This window comes from Anabrus simplex, chromosome 8 (assembly GCF_040414725.1).
Source record: "Anabrus simplex isolate iqAnaSimp1 chromosome 8, ASM4041472v1, whole genome shotgun sequence".
In the NCBI taxonomy this organism is placed as follows: Eukaryota; Metazoa; Arthropoda; class Insecta; order Orthoptera; family Tettigoniidae; genus Anabrus; species Anabrus simplex.
This window is the reverse complement of record NC_090272.1, coordinates 113,756,958-113,777,760: the sequence shown is the minus strand read 5'-3', so window position 1 is coordinate 113,777,760 and position 20,803 is coordinate 113,756,958. Positions and strand designations below refer to the sequence as shown.

At 40.4% G+C, this 20,803-nt stretch overlaps 1 protein-coding gene across 2 annotated transcripts in view; it reads right to left on the bottom strand.

Moving 5' to 3' along the window:
- The window catches only part of LOC137501863 (phospholipase B1, membrane-associated-like), a 152,995-nt gene that overhangs the window by 49,402 nt on the left and 82,790 nt on the right, over positions 1-20,803 (bottom strand). For both annotated transcript variants that reach the window (XM_068228975.1, XM_068228976.1), the window contains exons 3-4: positions 8,438-8,693; positions 4,648-4,874 (exon numbers count right to left, since the gene is read on the bottom strand). In XM_068228975.1, coding sequence (XP_068085076.1) covers positions 4,648-4,874; positions 8,438-8,693 — 483 coding nt within the window. The remainder of the gene's footprint in view (positions 1-4,647; positions 4,875-8,437; positions 8,694-20,803) is intronic.

Genomic DNA, 20,803 nt, shown 5'->3' with positions numbered 1-20,803 from the left:
CATAAAGCAGTACCAGTTGGATACCGGCCAAGGCAATGAAGACCTACAGTAAGAAATTCGTGTGCCCCGGAGACATGCCCAGATCAGGATGCAGTACTAAAGGACAGGACGAATGCCGACAGCGTCCTAATGCCATTAATACGGCCTAGAAGGAGACCAGGGTCATCAAGTCGATATTTCATTTATACTGGGTCTTATCTGTTCTATGTAGCTGTAATAAGCAGTTAACCTTCTTCTTGAAGGGATTATTGATTGAACAGTAGTTTGAGTAGATTTCTAGTATCTTTACCATGTCATTTTCTTGTGTTATACGACGTTGAATTTGTATTTTCTCTTACTATACGATTTTTAAGGTGCGTGATGACGGTATGTCAACATCATGGACCACAGGATCAATCGAATCACGAGGTATGACGTCAGAGTTCAGAATATAGGTGGCGAACTCGAATTAGGATTCTCTTACTTGCTTATCTACTGGCTACGCGTGTTGTTCAGAAGCTCACTACGCAGGGAGGCCTTTCATAGACCTGGACAGCTTGCACCACGAGGAGAACAGTGTCATTTCTTGGTAGTTTAACAGACCATCTACAGTCATAGCAAACGTCAATAGTGTCTATGAAGAATGTACGTATCATTTATTACGTGCATTTTTATTTTGTTATTTCCGCAGGTTGAGTGATTTTATTTTTATTGTAAATTATTGATGTGTGTGTTACCATCGTTGTTCTGAGTTTCGGCGTTGTGTTAAGGTCATGACACGTGGTTAAAGATTATATTTTTATCTTTCTTGCTTACTTTTATCACGTAAAGTCACGTATATTCTGAGATTACGCTGAACAGATAATCACTGAAAGGTCGAGTTAAATTGGAGAAATAATTATCAAGTGAAATTAAGTGTCAAAAAATTATTAATTTGTTTTGTATTTTCATCTTTTTGACCAGTCATGTAACTTAAGCATTTAAAATCTTGTTCCAGATTTTCCGGAATGATTTGACATGCGTACGAGCATCATTCTCTAAGCAAGTCAAATTTACATTCAAAATAATATTCGATAAAATATGACTATATGAAAAATTTTTTTGTCAGAATTAATAAGAATTCATTAACATGTACCATCCCATTTGCTTTAAGTTTTGGATGTACAGCAAGAGTTAACGTAGAATTTAAAATTTTAGTGATCATCTCACACAATCATAATTCTTAGAAGGACGGAATTATTTTGTAATAAATCATCCACCATTAATTTGTGTTTCGATGCTTCATTATTTAGTGATATCTGCCCATTTCCTTGATTCACACCATCTTTTTTTATGGAACATGTCAATCCCTTACTGAGCACCCCTGAGGGTGTCTTGTGTCTCTAATGTGTTAGTCGTGGCTTAAACGGGCAGAATAAATACATACATACATACATACATACATACATACATACATACATACATACATACATACATACATACATACATACATACATACATACATACATACATACATACTGTGACCGTTCGTGGGACGCCTAGTTCGAAGATGATAATAAATTTCATAATGCGCTCGACTAGAATTCAGTGGTTTACATGATCCTCCACTCAGGGCATGGCCCTTCGGAAAGAAAGCGGTCACATCCTATCAATAATTAACTTGGTAATGATCCAACATCAGTCTCAAAATAATGAGTTCACTTAAATTAGGCATAAATGAAAATTGCAATGAGAAATTGGAAGTATAATAATTTTAATAAATGAAATCAACTGACTACAATTGAACAACTGAATATGCAACGTAAAATAAATTATCCTTGTGCATCTCCTATCGCACCGCATTAAAAGAATCAAGTCCATCTTGAAAAATAATTGTCAGTCATTAAATTAAAATCCCATCATTACACAACACTGATTCACTTAAATAAAGGTAAATTAATATAATGGAAAATCAGCAATTTCAGTTTGTATTCATTCATCTTGTTTGTTCATTCGCTGACGTATTTATTAGACGAACCTGTCCTCCCTGCTCTACTTTTCCTATTATTTCATTATAACCTCCTAACTATCTGAATAATAACTTGAATTTTCTAACGGCGCATGATAAACACAAAAAAATCCTTCAAATACATTATAGTAGTATCATTGCTCTATAAATAAATAACTGCATGTCTCCATTCAACCAACGGCATCATATGGCTGCACCTGAAATAAAGTACCAACTACTGTCATAAATAAGTGAACGATCAAATGCCAGACGATCTGCGTTGCATCGGCTCCACTCCATCCTGCTGGAAAATACTTCTACAGCGCCAACTTACTACATCTAGCAATGCTACAAGTTGATCTACAGTACAGGTGACAATACTCCCACAATCTAATTATCGTTCGAGTAGCTTGTCGAAAATCCTACTCGTGTGTTCGTAAAACACATTCCGCTATCCATGTGATACCAAATTAAACTCAAGTCAGCTCGTATGCCTAACCAATCTCTTCGAAAAGCATTCAATCAACGCTACGAAACTCGCTCATCTAATAAACTCAAACATACGCGGCGGAAATACCTCTCAATAACACTATCCTAACTATTGGCCATCTCAAATAATTAAATTACTACCGCAATTCACCACTCAATAAATCATTCTCTAATTGTACCGTCAACTATACCTCTAGATGACCCTACATATTTTACGCCACACAATGTCCACCACATAACGAAAATACTCATCATTTCCTACATAAATGAGCTAACATATCTTTGAAGAGCTTCACTATTATTCATACAACCATCACTGAATCGATCCACAAAACATATCACAACACTCCGCGGAATTATTCATATTATAAGATCACCACATCAAATATCTCACACATCGGTACTTCCAACTTACCTGTGGCATTCAAGATCACACTCGCTTCACAGCTGTTCCACTAACACGGAAAACAACGTAGGAAAGATCGCCTAACCCTAATATTCACCGACGGAAAACATTATTCTAATATACGCAGTAGCATCATATGACGTTAAACCAACACCGTTAGCACGTTAGAACATTCAAGTTATTTCACTTTATATCACCTGTGTGACATTTAAAAAGATCTACTTCTACTATAAGCATCTACAAGTAAACAAGAAGGGCAAGGTTCGACTACTCATCTGACTTCCTCACTTCTCCACAGGTATTGGTTGTCAGGTCATTTTTTCAACCATCTCATTCATCCCGGCAGAGTGCGGATCCACCAGGATCCTACTGGTTTACTCGAACATCTCCTCTATATGGCCTTTCTTATTCACAAATATAGGCAACATCTTGGGTTCAATCTGAAACTCGAACAAAATAATTAGAGCGAATTCATACAGATTTACAAGTCCACTGTTATCGATTAATACTGGCCTGTATAAATTAGTGTCACTCAATGCTATATTTACTTTATCAAACGTTATTTAGGCCTCAACTTCTTAAATTTTAAAGACTTTAACTCGCATACAGGAGCTGTGCTCACTATTTGCTTCCCGATCTTTTTCTGCTACTCAAGAATTAACATTGAAACAAATTCTAACTTCATTATTTACAATAATAATAATGAGGCTGCTTTCCATGAACCACATAACTATGATCCTGACTTCTTTACATATGATTTTGACATTTGAGGAAACGTTATCACTGAGATTCACAAAGGAACACACGCTACTATTGTTTATTCTTCTCCACTTGAAGTACGTCACACCACACGCCTGTTAGATGATTAACTGTATGTAATTCCGGCTCAATCCATGGCCTCCTTGACGTCTGTAATACTAGATGTAATGTCTGGCCTTTCTTCTTCTCAGCTGTTACTGCAAATATTTATTGATACCCGCTTGCGACTGTTTTCATGCGGTCCGATGTATACCACGGGGTTCTGAGCTTGATCTACCGATTCTCTTCCATAAGATCTACCATCAATTCGCGAGTAGTGTCGTCTCATATATTACGAATATATATAAATTCACCGTGCATCAACAATTTATCTTACATCTATGCCGTCCATATGCATTTATCATAATTATGACCTTCAATGACTCCCTGACATGTAATTACACGTCATCGGAAGGTCATAATACATACATACATACATACATACATACATACATACATACATACATACATACATACATACATGACGGAAAATTAAAAAGTGTAATAATTTCTTTGTTACTGTGGACCAGACCGATACAGAAATACCATTGTTTTTGATTTCTCAGAAATGTACGGACAAAACTCTTATTTTATATATAGGACTATACAGTATATTATTTAATACCGGGTGAGTTGGCTGTGCGGTTAGGGTCGCGCGGCTGTGAGCTTGCATCCGGGTGATAGTGGGTTAAAATCTCACCGTCGGCAGCCCTGAAGATGGTTTTCCGTGGTTTCCCATGTTCACACCAGGCAAATGCTGGGACTGTACCTTAATTAAGGCCACGGCCGCTTCCTTCCTACTCCTAGGCCTTTCCTATCACATCGTCGCCATAAAACCTATCTGTGTCGATGCGACGTAAAGCCACTAGCAAAAATAATATTGAATTTTATAGTTATTCACCAAATAGTAAAAATAAACACAAATTCAGCACCAGATTCTCTCATAAATAATTCTAGAACTCTCTTTGTATTGCAACAGATAACTAACCTTCCAGTCCTGCTGGAAATCAATGGAAGGGTGACGTTTCATCTTTCGAACCAAGTATTTTGCCTGCTGGAGAGCGTCGGCATCCTCTGAGACGGGGAAAGCCACGTTAAATTCAGCGTTAGGCGATAGAAACTCCCCCCTACCAGTGGAATACCCTCGAAGGTTAGGGTTGAACTCCTTCAGGATGTTGGGTAGAGTCAGGAACTGTCGCCATGTTCCTTCGCCGCCTGAAAAGGAAATATGTAATATTCAAGAGCTTCGCTACTATACATCCTGGTACAATATTGAAGGAGACCAACCTTTATTTCAATCAAAATAAACTCCTTCAAGTCTTGGCGTGGAGAATGTTCTTCTGCAATTATCTGCGTGTATTACCCCTTAAAAGGAATTACTGTCATCTTATTTACCTAAGACACAATATGACATCCATGTTAATATTATAAAAAGATAATTTTTATTTCACCATTAGAAGGTTTATTTCTTCCAGATTATTATAGTCTATACCGTTATCCAGGAAGCAAGCAATATTCATATAAAATAAGGAGCAAATAGACAAAATTGCGTATATGGCATGCATAAAAAAGAAAACGCTGCCTAAACAACTACCGATACAACAAAATAATATGGTAATATTTGTAGTTCTTACTGAAATGAATGACAGTGTTTGGTGACATGCTAGGAGTAGTTGTAGAGTTTTCGCCATGCTGATCGATTTGCAGCCAGCTGCGAAGCTTCGAATGAGGACTTTTTCAACAAGTGTCCTGAACTGATCAAACTATCTTATAGGTGCCCGCCCTTCTACCACAATTTTCTTCCTTCCTTCCTTCCTTCCTTCCTTCCTTCCTTCCTTCTTGAGATGTTGCCAAAGTATCTTAAAGACTGTCTCTGACTCTGTTCTCCTCAAGAACTGAAGTGTTGGTCCGGTGTTCCGCCCAAGATATGCGCACGACGCGGTAGACCCACATTTCCAGCGCTGTTCACTGTTTTAACTGACTTCCAATTGGTCATCATGGGTTCGATGCGTACCAGCACCTTACCTTTTATTTTCTTCTTCCTTTTTCTTTGATCTTCTATCTGTTTTTTCATTGTCCTTGCGGTTAGGAAATCGTGCAACTCTTAGCTTGACAAATCTACGATATATCTGTTTTCTTTGTAACCACTGCTACAGTAATGGCAATAGATGGAAGGAAAGTGTAACTGTTTACATTTTACAACAACAAATAATCGACCCAGAACTGTAGTAAACTCGTTTGTTATGATACAGTTTGTATTTAGACTGCACCATTCCAAATATTAAGTCGCTGCTGTGGACCAATTTGAAGTGAATATTTAGCATATTCTACAGATCTCTTGCAACGCATTATGACTGAGGCCATTGTAGCTCTGTCGGTAGAGCATCCGGGGAGAAATCGGGCAGCTGTGGGTTCGGTTTCCAGTTGATTATTTTTTCTATCGTCATTGCGCCTAAAACCGCTATGTGATCGTATTTCAGCTTAGAATTCTGACCAGAAAGATTCTGTCATCTAAGGTTCAGTATTGCATGAAATATATCAACGAATATTCGTTCTAACTGGTACATGTGCTGCGGCTCAGTATTTCTCCCTTCAACATTGTCACAAAGCGGTATTTCGAGATACAATGACGCTATACTCTCTTCTCGGCATGTAAAATACCGTCGTGACAACAGTAGACTATCGAACGTAAAAAACGCATTTGTTCACGAAGTGAAAAATACATTTGTAAATATAACTGTGAGATCAGCATATTCAACAATCATTATTTTACCGTCGTAATTCTGTGCCTTTGAACATCATTTCATAGGAACATTTAATAAAATGCACTTTCGATACTTTGCATTTGCAGTCGCATATGTCGTTTTCCCAGTAATTGGAAGTAAACTATCGCATATGCAAAACACAGTTAGTGTTGAGTATAAGATCATAACAATGAATCTAACTCAAAACCAATATTTGTTAATCAGCAGTTAATTCAGAAGTACAAAACATTGCACAATGAGAATATTTAATTTAAAACTTTAGCCAAATTACATTTTTACTATTTAATAACACTCAGAATTACCGTTATTTAAACACAGGCCTTTTCTAGAAACATGAAAAGGATATTAATCTCCGCACTTACCTTTTTTTAAATTGTGAAATTTTTAGAATTATGTGTGAATTTACTTTGAAATTATTGATTACATTTACAAATTAAACTATTTGTAAAAAATAGTAAATAATAGAGCTTTTAATGAAAGATGTTAGAAAAGATTTAACAACTGAAAATTATAAACTAACAGAACAACAAAATTCAGCGTATGTACATAAAACTATATAAAACGGTACAACTTTCTACAAACAACTAATACAGTTTTCCTCGTCACCAGGTGGTCCAGTATTGTGATGTTACACGCAGTTTGGGCAGCACCCAAATCAAAGTATATAATATCACATTCGATACTTCACCATTGATAAAGGCAAGCATATTCGACCCTTAACAATGACCGATCAGATTCCCTAAAGCTTCTGTCTCAGTGTAATCCGATGTTTTGTGATGAACTTTTAAAGAGTGCACACTAGTCCTTTGCGTAGTTATCACATTGCACGGGGGTATATTTCGTGTACATGTTTCCTCTATACTAGTTTATGAGCAAATTAAGAAATGATGTCTTGATATACAAGTACCAATTCGTCCGTAAGAGCCAACAGTAATGATGCATTTCGAACTGGTGAATATGGATGCCGTCAGAAAATTTTCCAGGTAAAAGGAGAGTTTGTTACATGTTAACCAAATAATCTGGAGACATGTTTAATAATCATGGCATTACAGGACTTTGTGAACAGGTTAACAGCTCTCTTCGTAAAGTTATCATTGCTCTAATAGTTCTTCCTTTCATATATTACATGATTTTTTTCTTGAACATGGACAGTTTGATATCACGGACATTCTGACATTATTGACATTTTATCGTTATGAACCTTTTGCCGTATGGGACAATTTACGGTGGAAGCGTGCAAGTTGACTAGTAGGCCTGTTTTCCGTCGCAGAAAATGTTTTACCTTGCGCCGCGCAACATTAGTACCTTGGGTTACCACTTGCATCGCAAACATCTAGGCGCGATATGACTGTCGTTTGTTTCTTCTCGCAGACGACGTGATCGCGCGGTGCACAAGGCTGCCAACCTGTCTACTTAGGAACTAGGAACAAGACGATTGGTGTACATTGTTAGGTGCGGCAAAAAGTCTAAATGACATTTTTTCTTGCCGTGCTCCGAGGGGCCACTGTTGTCATGACAGAAATTGGCTTGAATGTGCAAAGATAGGTTCTATTTCCTTGTGAGTTTATTCTGCGCGGGTTGGTAACGGAATGTATTTCTCATCATTGCTGGGAAAGACGTCATATCCGATTATATGTTAGCCAATAGCAATGCTAGTAGCTACTTGAGCAATGGAGAATGGTGCATACTACATTTAATTAGGTTATAAAAGAAAATGTACTTCTGTGGGTGGGCTGGTGGGTCCATTATGATGAACACATATTTCCTCTAAAGGGAATTCCACATAAGATTTGCATCATACCTACTTCCTTATACTGTCATAAAGCTTGCGCGGGTCACATTACAACGAAATACAGACAGGTACCCCGCGCACTACGTGACTGTCACTTCGCGTCATAGTTTCAAGGCCGTGAATGAAACCTGATCATCCCTTGATATATAATTCTCAATGAATAATAGCAAAGTGAACGTTTTTTGTTAGTCTAAACAAGTGTTACTGAAAGGACAGTTTACCTGCACACCAGGACACTCCCCGATGCTCGATTAACGTTCCTAGGGCGAAATCCTCCATGGCTCCATTTCCTGCCACCAGGCTGTCACCCATGGCACCGATCACATCCACATCGCCCGGCCTAAGACGGTGGACACTCGATGGGCGAGGCCGTGAACGCCCACTTCTCACATCACAAGGGAACGGCAAGGACTCGGGGAACACTTGCTGGCGGCGAACATCACTCCTAGGTTCCGACAATTGTTGCAAGAAACGATCCTAAACACACAGGATACATATTTAGAAAACTTCCGTAACCTCATCACTAGACCTTGGATTTTCGGTCCTCAACGTTTAGGCACCTGAAGTAGGCTGTAAAATTGAAGACCTCCTTGGAATAAGGATGTAACCAATAATTTTTTGAGAAATGAAATATCAGTGGAAATAGGATGCATCATTACGCCTCTATGCTGTGGTGTCATCTTATGTCTTACATTTAAACTTCAAGCTGGTTTACATCCGGCAGAACTTTGTCCTCCGCGGTGTAAGGATGGAATATCAGTCGTGTTGATAGACAACTCTTGCGTTTGTTCATCATCAGGTGTAACAGATTATTTAAATAAAGGTCACAGACGAAATTACGTCTACAGTTCATTTTGAAATGTTGTCTTGACATTTTATAATAATGTTATTGGCTTTACGTCCCACTAACTACTTTTACGGTTTTCGGAAACGCCGAGGTGTCGGAATTTAGTCCCGCGGGAGTTCTTTTACCTGCCGGTAAATCTACCGACACGAGGCTGACGTATTTGAGCACCTTCAAATACCAACGGACTGAGCCAGGATCGAACCTGCCAAGTTGGAGTCAGAAAGCCAGCACCTCAACCGTCTGAGCCACTCAGCCCGGCAATGATATTTTTTGTTATTGTTATTATTTTTATTATTACACTTATATAATTTCCTATCATGTTTATTCCAGGTGCATTACAGGATTTCCCTTCTGTTATATAGAAACATAAGATTATATCAGATTACTTTCTAACGTATCACTTCCAGTTCATATATTATTTTTAAAACCTTAAGGTATAAAAATAAAATATTGTTTTTAATAGATGAACTCATTTGTATGTTTACATATGCAATATGCCTTTGCTGGCAAGATGTAGTGTTTACAGTGCGCCATGTCTTCTGGTATGGGCTAGAATAAAATTGTTACTTTCATTGACCTGTCTCAGTCTTATTCTTGGCTTTGACAATAAGAAAGTGACTGAGGTATGAGCGATGCTAGTAATATCATTCTTTATGCAGCCAGTCCCTGCTATGAATGTTGTGAAAATGTCGCTCATAAGGTCGGTTGGTGCACGCATTTCAGTGGGCTTGCCAGACTGATGTGCAATAGCAACTTCTGGCTCAGTGCGGAAAGCAACGGGAAACTACCTCACTCCTCATTTCCCTTGTACGCTTCTTCAGTGACACCTAGGCCATCTATGACAGCTAAGGGTGAACCTGTTGAGGATCCAACCAGCCTTCGGGCTGAATACCCGACATACATACACACATATGCAATTGGTTGAAGTAGAGTATACCCAGAAATAAGCCCCAAAATCATTCTCCTCTCTCCTGAAAAATGATTGATTTGTTGATTACATCCTTATTTCCGGGAGGTCTTCAATTATCAAATACACACTAAAAATGGCGTATTTAACAGAAAGATAGGATTTTACAGACCCAAAATGTGTTTCTACCTACAATAATTATAACAATGCAATGAATGAGTAGTAAACATTACAGTATAAAATGACAAGAACAGTAAAATATTACTGTAGTTAGATTTTATTTATTTTTTAAATTACGAGGGCGAGTCAAATGAAACCCTTAAACACTTCAATTTATTTTATTGAATGCAAGTGATAATAATAATAATAATAATAATAAAATATAATGATGATAATGGCGTGTGGCCTCCGAATAGGCCGTATAGGCGACCTGCGCGTCTGTGAGAATGAGGCCCTACCTACGATGAATTATAATGCTGAAGACGGAACGCACACCCAGCCCCCAAGCCATTGGAATTAACCAACGAAGGTTAAAATCCCCGACCCGGCCGGGAATCGAACCCCGGACCCTCCGGACAAAAGGACAGCACGCTTACCATTTAGCCATGGAGCTGGACAATGAAAGTGATAAACAGCTGTTATGACCAATACAAGACCTTTAACTATTTCAAAGTGAATAGATTCCTTTAGGAAAGAAGGAAAACCATTTGATTCTCCACGGAGCGACTAATGCACCTCCCCAAACCTTCGTCGTCATTTGAACAAAACTTTTTTCCTCTCAGTGCCTCCTTGAGTGCCCCAATCATGTGGTAATCACTAGGGCGAAGTCTGGTGAATATGGTGGATGTGAAAGACACTCATAATTCAAGTCTTGGATGATCGTAACTGTTGCACGGGCAGTATGGGACCGAACATTGTCACGTTGCTACCGTGACAAACATGCATCACCATATTGAAACGTCATTCGTCTATGAGTTTCAATAGGTTTCACTCCTTCACTACTTAAACATCTAAATAACGGAATGCTGTTCTTCGTTCGCACATATCTGAAGCAGGGTGGTCATTGTTACATTGGTACTTTGATGGTGTTTACTTGTCTACACGGTGCTGCAGACAATAGGATATTCTTGACTGTCAGTAGCAAAACGGTAGATCGACATTTCGAATTTTTATTACACTTTTAAGATTTTCATTGATTCGTCTACGCATATTTATCATCGGCCTCATCGCTCTGAGGTTTCGGATAGTCTACATGAATGTCAATATCAAGATGTAGCAAAGCTAGTCCAGTGAGCTAGCAATTGCGATCAATAGTATTCTGTAACGAGACGACCCGTCTGTTTTCAGACCAACCTTATTGTAAGGGAGTGAACGCAGGGTGAAATCAGGATATCGTATTCATACAGTAATACACGAAAGGAGCGCGATTGTTGGTACGCGCATGCACAGAAATGGTATCCCAATATAAACACCTCCTCACTTAACGCATTGCTGCAGGTAGACAGTCCGCTACAAGACCGTTGTGATTGAAAGGGCACAGTGGTGGATGTATAGCAATACACACACTGTGCCTTCAGCACTATCCCTTCACTCACTTCCCCTCCTTTTCGGTACTGGAGTGGCCTTAAGCACTACTCCTTCGCTCCGTCCATTCCTTTTCAGTACTGGAGTGGGGCATTGTTGGTTGTTGGAACACCATTTCTGTGCATGCGTGTACAAGCATGCAGGAACAATAGCAGGAGGGTACTCAGAAGGAGGAGGTAAAAGCTAAGAATGCCATCGAGGAATGGATCTGTACACATGAAATGGCTTCGGTCGTGGGGTCATGTGAGGAGAACGGAGGAGGGTAGTTTAACTAGAAGTATAATGGTCTCGTCCATGGAGGGTAAGAGAAGTAGAGGGAGACCAAGACGATAGTGGTTAGCCGAACAGCGGACCCCATTTGATGGGAAAAACGCTAAGGGAGGGAGAGGGAAAGAGAGAGGACGGGAGGGAGAGAGATGTGAAACTAAAGGAGACCACAAGGCTATTTGCAAAAAGATGCTTGTTGGAGGACTTAGTTAATTCAAAGAGGCTTACAGACTGAACGCCGAAAGGCGTTACAGTATATAATGAAGATGTATATTTCTGTAGTGATACTTCTTACAATAAAAGTATTACAAGTTCTCAGAAATATACCCACCTCCTGGTATTCAAAATCTTCCATTTCATTGCTGCAATGATAAATAGAAACACATCTGAACTAAATAGAAATAGGTAGACTCTAAAACATTAAAGTAGGTCACAAGGTCTAAAATATGCATATTAGACACCAAACGATCGTATTATATTATTCAAGAACTTGAAGGTTTTTCAATCGTGAAATTGTCAGTGTTTCGCCCCACCATGCCAGTGGACTCGTCGGTGGATTGTCATACATTTCCAACACGGTGGTGACTAGTGTGCCGGTGCCGTTGCAAGCCTCCCATGTAGGACAGTGCAGAAAGGAAACACTAGAGGACAGATATGTTGTAGCGCATATGTTCATAGAGACTTTGTGTGTTGTTTTGTGGTGTATATCCATTTCCCGAGTACGTACCACATGTTTCGGAACATGCATTCAGTATTTCGCTACACTTCGAATTCTATTTGTATAAATTATTATTATTATTATTATTATTATTATTATTATTATTATTATTATTATTATTATTATTATTGTACCGGGCGGTACACCTCCACGCCGCTAATTCAAACTTTGCGCCAGTTGAAACTCCTCTACTGGAGGAAGTCTGAACTTTATCTTATGTGTTAATTTTCAAGTTTCTCAGAAGATGTCACTACTTGGAAATTTTGAAGTTTCTGAACTGGGTCAATTTTGATGTATTTTTGTTTTGCCTGTAGTAAGAAGTGTGGACATTCTCTTCCAGATGGCACTACTGAAGAACTACAATTATGCACCCTAGTGCGAAGTGAAAGAACTATGTTTTTGGAGAAATTTTGAGTTCATAAGTTTGTTCTTTGTTAAATTTCTTTCAGTTATTGTTTATGTTGGCAATATTACCCCCTTCTTTCCGCCAGGTTTGAATTTAGCCAATCCCGAATTTCCTTAATTAATTTATGACCAATCAGGTGCACCTTCTTCAACTTGGATATGTTGCTTAACCCTAGCCAATAAAATTCTTGTGTGAGGGTGTTCTCATTCCTGAAACGCCTCGAACTTTCCGCGAGGGTATTTAAACTGCTGATTTTCGGGTCTCTGCGCCACTTCAGTAACACCTATCAGTGTGTAAAGTACGTAGCAGGGGGCGGAAAGCGCCTCTTTCTTCGGGCAGCAGTTCAACCACAAGGTAATGGCCGTTTAATAACTTCTTTTCCTGTCAGTTCAGCAGTTTAACTCACAGGGCAGGTCCGAAGCCTTTCCGCCATGTAACTTTTCCCTAATATGTAAAGACACTTAGTATCTATTCTATCTTTTAAACTACATATTGGGATAAAGAGTGCTTAAGCCTCTCGATCTCCCACTCATATTGCATTGAGGTGAACTTATTTTCACAACCGTTTCTTCCTTAACGTAATGTAAATTGTTTCCTTCTAAAAGTCACCTCTTTAGTATGGGATTAGCCCTTGCAGTAACGGCCTAGTGCCAAGTAAGTTTTATATAAAGTGTATTAGGAGTGCAAGAAAGCCTCCTTTCAAGTTGATATTTTAGAGGCCATGTAATATTTCTGTTTCTTCTCTAAATAGGCCTCAGTAGGTTGGGCATTTTTACCCATGTGTATGTGTCCTTGGAGGACAGCTTGAAGGTGGAGTTTGGTGTGGCCTTTGATAGGCTTAAATTTTGAGAGCGGGTTGCTCTTTATTGAAAATTGAGTTGTTGTATGCCTCGAGGAGGCTTTACCGTGTAAAGAGGAGTAAGTGCTACTAGGCATGATTGGGGTTTTCTGCCCCTGTGTTGAATCTTGTTTTTGGGTGAAGTTGGGCTAATCGCTCAAGAATTGTGAGTCCGGGGCTCGAAGCCCAAATCCTGTAAATACTGTAATTGTACTTTTGTTGTCTTGCTACTCTGTACCTGCCATTCTTGTTATTTCCTGATTTTGCAAAGAAAATATAACCTTGTTAAATTTTAAACTAACTTTAACTTAGTATTTTGAGACCTGTTCACCCCCGCACCTTCTTTCACCTCTACCTACCGCGGAAAACTCCGTAACAAGTGGTAGCAGAGCGTGGTTGAATGGGTCTCAATTTAGCCCCTTTTGACGGCTAAACATTGCCTTATTTTCGAACTCTAACAATTTTCTCAGTTGCTGGAATTTTTTTATTTTTCCGTTTGTTTTCAAAATTGCTTTGTCATCATGCCCGGCCCTCGCGATGTTCTCCATCTTAACTATTTGCGCAAGGAGGAGTTGATATATGAATTAACTATTAGAAATGTGCAATCTGGAGGCACGGTTGCGGTAGATACAAATAAGCTTAGAGAATCCCTTGACTTGCCCATTTCCATCCCCACTTTGGGAGAGAAAGAAATTGACGACCCTTTCTCCACGATCACGGACAATACTACTGAGCTGGCATCTGTGATTACCTTTTTTTGAAGAGAATGACCCTTCGCCTAACCAAATTAAACGTGTGCAAGCCAGGTTATTTCATTTTTCTAATAGAGTTAACGATCTGTTGTCTCTGAAGTTGAATGATGTTCAGAGGAAAGAAGCTAGTGTGGTTCTTGAAAATCTTTCTGAATTGTCCAGTAAGGTTACCCAATTGTTAAATGGGGAAGTTCCTCCCAAAACTGATCAACCCACTACGGTGAATGTAGGTAGCGAGGAAGAGCCTCCTAAGGAAGAAGTCAATAGGAAAACCGTTGGAGCTCAAACTATCTCTGCCCCATTGGACAACGAGTCTGAACGCCGTACCTCGTTGAATAATGTACGTTCTGAATTAACTTCTTTGCCACTTAAACCTTTACCTACTATGTCACCTGGGTTCAGTAGCTTGCCTCATCCATTAGCAATGTTGCTTAGAGGTATCTCTAAGTTTTCTGTTAATACCACCAGTGAAGTAATTTCATTCTCAAGGTTTTTAGTTGAGTTTCAGGACCATGTTCTTGTTTTTTCTCTTTCTCCATGTCAAATTTTACAGATAATTTATCCTTATGCAATGGGTGTCCTCACAGACAAAATAGTAAGAGCCATTGCCGAACAGTCATCTATTGAAGACTTCCACGCCCACTTGCTAGCTAACTTCATTCCGCCTAGGGCAAGGTCGTCACTTATTCAGAAGTACTATTATCGTGTACAGCGGTTGGATGAAAACTTGGCAGATTTCATCCAAGATATTAAGTTCTATACTAGGGTGTTTGCTCTTCACTTCCCTGAAGATCAGATTGTACAGGCTATTGTGGAAGGTATTTCACCATCTTATAGGTCATATTTGTGTTTCGCGGCGTGCCCGCAAACCTTCTCTGAACTTGAAGCATTGGCCGTCTCAGCGGAAGGAGTTAGATACGCCGATTCCTTGCGTGTCGCGAAAGAACCCCCTCCTTCTTTTAGTAATCCTCGGCCTCCACCTCGCCGACCAGTCACACCCCGTAAATGTTATGCTTGCGGGTCGCCTGACCATCTTCGCAATAAATGTCCATTGGTCAAATCTAGTAGGGCAAACAATGGAGCTGGTTCATCACAAGGTTGTTTTAAATGTGGGGCTTTCTCACATATCGCCAAGAATTGCCCAAATTCGAATAGCACCCCCTCCTGCTCAACTTCTGGTGCAACTTCCTCCAATCTCACTAATAATAAGTGACTAGCGGCTTCGGCTGAGTCGACTAATTCAGCTTCCCAAGGCTCAGCCCCTGGTAAACAGGTCGAAAATTCAGGGAAAATTCAGTCTTCAAATTCATCTTTTGAATGCCCCAAAGAATGTCTTAGGATTGCGGCGGACTCCCCCGCACCCGTACCTTTTCTCAAAATTGAGTTAAATAATGAGCCTATAACAGCTCTATTAGATTCAGGCAGTGTTTGTTCAATTATTTCGGCTCAACGGTATTCGAAATTGAAATCTATTTGTAAACTTCCTGACTATTGTTCATCGTCTGTTCAATATGTTTCGGCTAATTCTTCTCCATTAGAAATTTTAGGTTCCTTATATGTCAAAATTCGCATTTTTAAATTTACTTGGAAAATTAAATTGTTTGTGGCCAAGCACTTGTCTTGCCCCATTATATTGGGAGCTGACTTCATTTCTCACACCGGTCTAGTGCTCGACCTTCAGAGTAAGTCGTGCACGTTCAAATTTGCTTCCAATTGTAAAATCCCCTTGTTAAAGTGTAATTCTGTATCATGTTCCTCTATTTCGCCTACCCAGGATGAGATGTTGTTAGACCTTAGACATCTACCTGAGGAGCAGGCTGATAGTATTCGTAGGTTGTGTCAGTCGTTTCCAGAGGTGTTCTCTGATACTCTTGGTGTTACTGACCTTATTGAATACAAAATTGAGGTCACGGATTCGATTCCTGTCCGTGTTCCACCTTATAGGCTATCCCCACCTAAAATGAAGGCTCTGAAAGAAATCATTGATCAAATGTTGAAGGATGGTATTATTCGGCCCTCTAAGTCAGCGTATTCATCACCTATTTTTCTAGTCCCGAAACCCCAAGGGGGCTTCAGGCCTGTCATTGATTATAGGGCTCTCAATCGGAAGGTGGTGTTACAATCTGTGCCCCTTCCTGACCTTCATTCTTGTTTTTCATGGTTTCGTAAGGCCAAGTTCTTCACCATCTTGGATTTGAATCAGGCTTATAATCAAATTCCCCTAGCCGAAGAGTCTAAACACCTTACAGCGTTTGCCACGGACTGGAATTTGTATGAATACAACCGCGTGCCTTTCGGGCTCCACACGGGAGCAGCTGTACTCACTAGATTGCTAGATAGGGTCTTCTCCGACATCAAATTCGAGTACTTGTACCACTATCTCGATGATGTCGTCGTATTTTCGGAGAGTTTCGAAGAACATCTAGGTCATCTGCGAGAAGTTCTCAATCGCCTTCGTAAGGCTGGGTTAACTGTGAAGTTGTCCAAGGTTGCCTTCGCTAAGCCCTCCATGTCATTCCTAGGGCATATTGTCTCGCCCGATGGTGTTGCAGTCGATCATTCTAGAACACAGGCCATCCGTGATTTTAAACCTCCCAAGGACATCAAAGGTATCGCCAGGTTCATTGGTATGGTGAATTTCTTCAGGAAGTTTATTCCTAACTTCGCTAACAGAGCGGCGCCCTTGAACCTTCTTCGTAGGAAAGGCACCAAATTTGAGTGGGGACCTTCTCAACAAGCCGCTTTTGAAGATCTTAAATTAGCTCTCTGTAATGCCCCTGTCCTTGCTATGCCTGATTTCTCGAAGAAATTCATCGTCCAAACCGACGCGTCGTCGTCGGCGGTAGCTGCAGTCCTTCTTCAAGAGACTGAACTAGGGAGGCGACCCATCGCCTATGCATCTAGGACTCTATCGGCTCAAGAGCCAAGTATTCCATTTATGAGCTCGAGGGTTTGGCAGTCTTATTTGCCTTAGAAAAGTTCCGTCTCTATCTGGAACATGTCAAATTCGACCTGGAGACAGATAATCAAGCCTTAACCTGGGTCTTAGGTAGGCCGCGTCGTACTGGTCGTATAGCCCGGTGGGCCATCCGAATTTCTGCCTTCCAATTCGACGTTAGGCATATCAGAGGTACCGAAAATGTCGTCGCAGACGGACTCAGCCGTATGTTTTCCAACGACGTCGAGACCCATGAACCGGTCGATAGCTCATCACTTCCCGAGTCCATACCTTCTGAGGTTAATGCCATCTTAACAGATGCTCCCATGCTCTTTAGGGACATTGAGAAATATCAACGTGAAGATCCGACGCTGGCTCCGATAATGGAAACCCTTTCTTCTGGGGAACATGTTGTCCCTTACGTACTGAGGAATGGTGTTTTATGTTGCCCTTCGAGGCATGATAATATGATGAAAGTTGTCGTTCCAGCAGTTCTTGTACCTATGATCTTCAAGTACTATCATGAGACCCCATTAGGGGGGCATCTAGGCATCTTTAAAACTCGTGAAAAGATTCGTGAAAGGTTCATCTGGAAGGGTATGGACGGTGAAATCCGTGAACTAGTAAAGGCTTGTAAATCCTGTTTGCTTAGTAAACCCACCATTTCCACCAAGGTAGGCCTTTTGTCTTCTCATCAGGCTTCGCGCCAAATGGAACGCCTATATATTGATTATGTAGGACCCTTCCCCCAGTCAAAGGGAAATGCCAACAAGTTCATTTTTGTATGTGTAGACGGTTTTACAAGATTTTCCTGGTTATTTCCGACTAAGCTGGCTACCGCTCAGTCCACCATTACTTGTCTAAATTCTATCTTTGCTTATTTTGGTCCGTGTAAATATATTGTGTCTGATAATGCTAAGGCTTTTACATCTAATCTATTTCGTAAATTCTGCTTTGACCTGTCCATCTCTCATGTGACAACTTCTGCTTATTACCCTCAACCATCTCTGGCTGAACGGGTTAATCGTAATCTCAGGTCCGCGCTTATTGCCTATCATCATGAAGATCATTCTAGGTGGGACACGTCCCTGCATTGGTTAGCTTTTGCTTTGAACTCTGCGGTTCATGAATCACATAAATTTACTCCAGCTTCGTTGATGTTCAAGTTTGTTCCCAACACGCGGCTCTCTAACCTCTGGTCTCTGAGTGACATTCTACCTGAGACAATAGATCCAGATAACATTAAAGATCGTTGGAAGAAGGCTAAAGCCAATTTTAAGGTGTCTCATGAAAAGGTTAGGGAATGATATGATCGTGGACGGAGACCCACCCATTTGAAGGTAGGTGACCAGGTGATGGTCAAGAATTTTGTTCCCGCGGGCAAGCTTGCCCCCAGATTTCATGGGCCATGTTTATATTCTCGATTTCTTTACACCCGTTACCTTATTGTTAAGTAATCCAGCCACCGAGAGGATATTTAGGGTTCACCTGTCACAGGTGAAACCGGTGTAATTTCTGTGTTAACTTGCTTCATATAATCTTGAAAGAAATAGGAAGGTTATATTTTTTTGAGGGGTTTCACTTTTAAGGCCTTCAGCCCTTGGAATCTGTTTCCTTTGTCTGTAACCATTTATTGTAAACCTTTCCCGACCAGTTAAACTGCCATCCTGTCCTTACCACGGCCATTACCACGCTCCCGTCTCCTGCCCAACAAACGCACAGTGGCTTTCAAGTGAAATAAATATTTCTACGCCGCTGGCCCCTCAGTTCCTCCACAATGAATGTACCCTAAAATCATTCTGGTCAAACAAAAATTCTGCCGCCGAGCTTTAATGTTTCAGTGCCCCCGCAGCAGCGCGGCGCCGTACCGCTACTGAAGTAGGGTATGGGCCCGCCCTTCTCCAGTGAGGCCAACCAGTGTACGGCGAGCCGGAGTCCTCCTCCCGGCCAAGGCTGATGTGCGGCGCACAACCTGTAACTGGCCCGCGACCTACATGTTCGCCGCGGGCGCGATGTGCTTCAACACCACTACTCCTCTCATAGTGCGGGCGAGCGGTATCTCAGGGTACTTGAGGGGTCCGAGCGGCCTCCTCTGGACACAAGCAGCAGCGGCCGGTCTGGCCGTCTAACTTAATCAACTTTGGATATATGTAATCAGTTACATGGACATTTAACATCAACATTACTACTATTTTCGAATTCAACGACAATATCTGGTGGACTTAGAAAATTTTTCCTCAACTTTAAAAACTAAAAGTTCCCTTCTGAATTCAACCTCTACAAGCACAAAGACATTACATCAATAGTAATCAAAGAATTTTGAAACTGGATCCAATCATTTTAAGAAAACTTGTTGGCAAATACTTCCGCAATTAACTTCTATATCAGCATCATAATTTGGACTTTATTTTGAAACAAAAGTTTATGTTCTTCTGTGTCACCCCTTGGAGGAACATTTGGGGGGGGGGGGAGGTCTGTACCGGGCGGTACACCTCCACGCCGCTAATTCAAACTTTGCGCCAGTTGAAACTCCTCTACTGGAGGAAGTCTGAACTTTATCTAATGTGTTAATTTTCAAGTTTCTCAGAAGATGTCACTACTTGGAAATTTTGAAGTTTCTGAACTGGGTCAATTTCGATGTATTTTTGTTTTGCCTGTAGTAAGAAGTGTGGACATTCTCTTCCAGATGGCACTACTGAAGAACTACAATTATGCACCCTAGTGCGAAGTGAAAGAACTATGTTTTTGGAGAAATTTTGAGTTCATAAGTTTGTTCTTTGTTAAATTTCTTTCAGTTATTGTTTATGTTGGCAATATTAACCCCTTCTTTCCGCCAGGTTTGAATTTAGCCAATCCCGAATTTCCTTAATTAATTTATGACCAATCAGGTGTATCTTCTTCAACTTGGATATGTTGCTTAACCCTAGCCAATAAAATTCTTGTGTGAGGGTGTTCTCATTCCTGAAACGCCTCGAACTTTCCGCGAGGGTATTTAAACTGCTGATTTTCGGGTCTCTGCGCCACTTCAGTAACACCTATCAGTGTGTAAGGTACGTAGCAGGGGGCGGGAAGCGCCTCTTTCTTCGGGCAGCAGTTCAACCACAAGGAAATGGCCGTTTAATAACTTATTTTCTTGTCAGCTCAGCAGTTTAACTCTCGGGGCAGGTCCGAAGCCTTTCCGCCATGTAACTTTTCCCTAATATGTAAAGACACTTAGTATCTATTCTATCTTTTAAACTACATATTGGGATAGAGAGTGCTTAACCCTCTCGATCTCCCACTCATATTGCATTGAGGTGAACTTATTTTCACAACCGTTTCTTGCTTAAC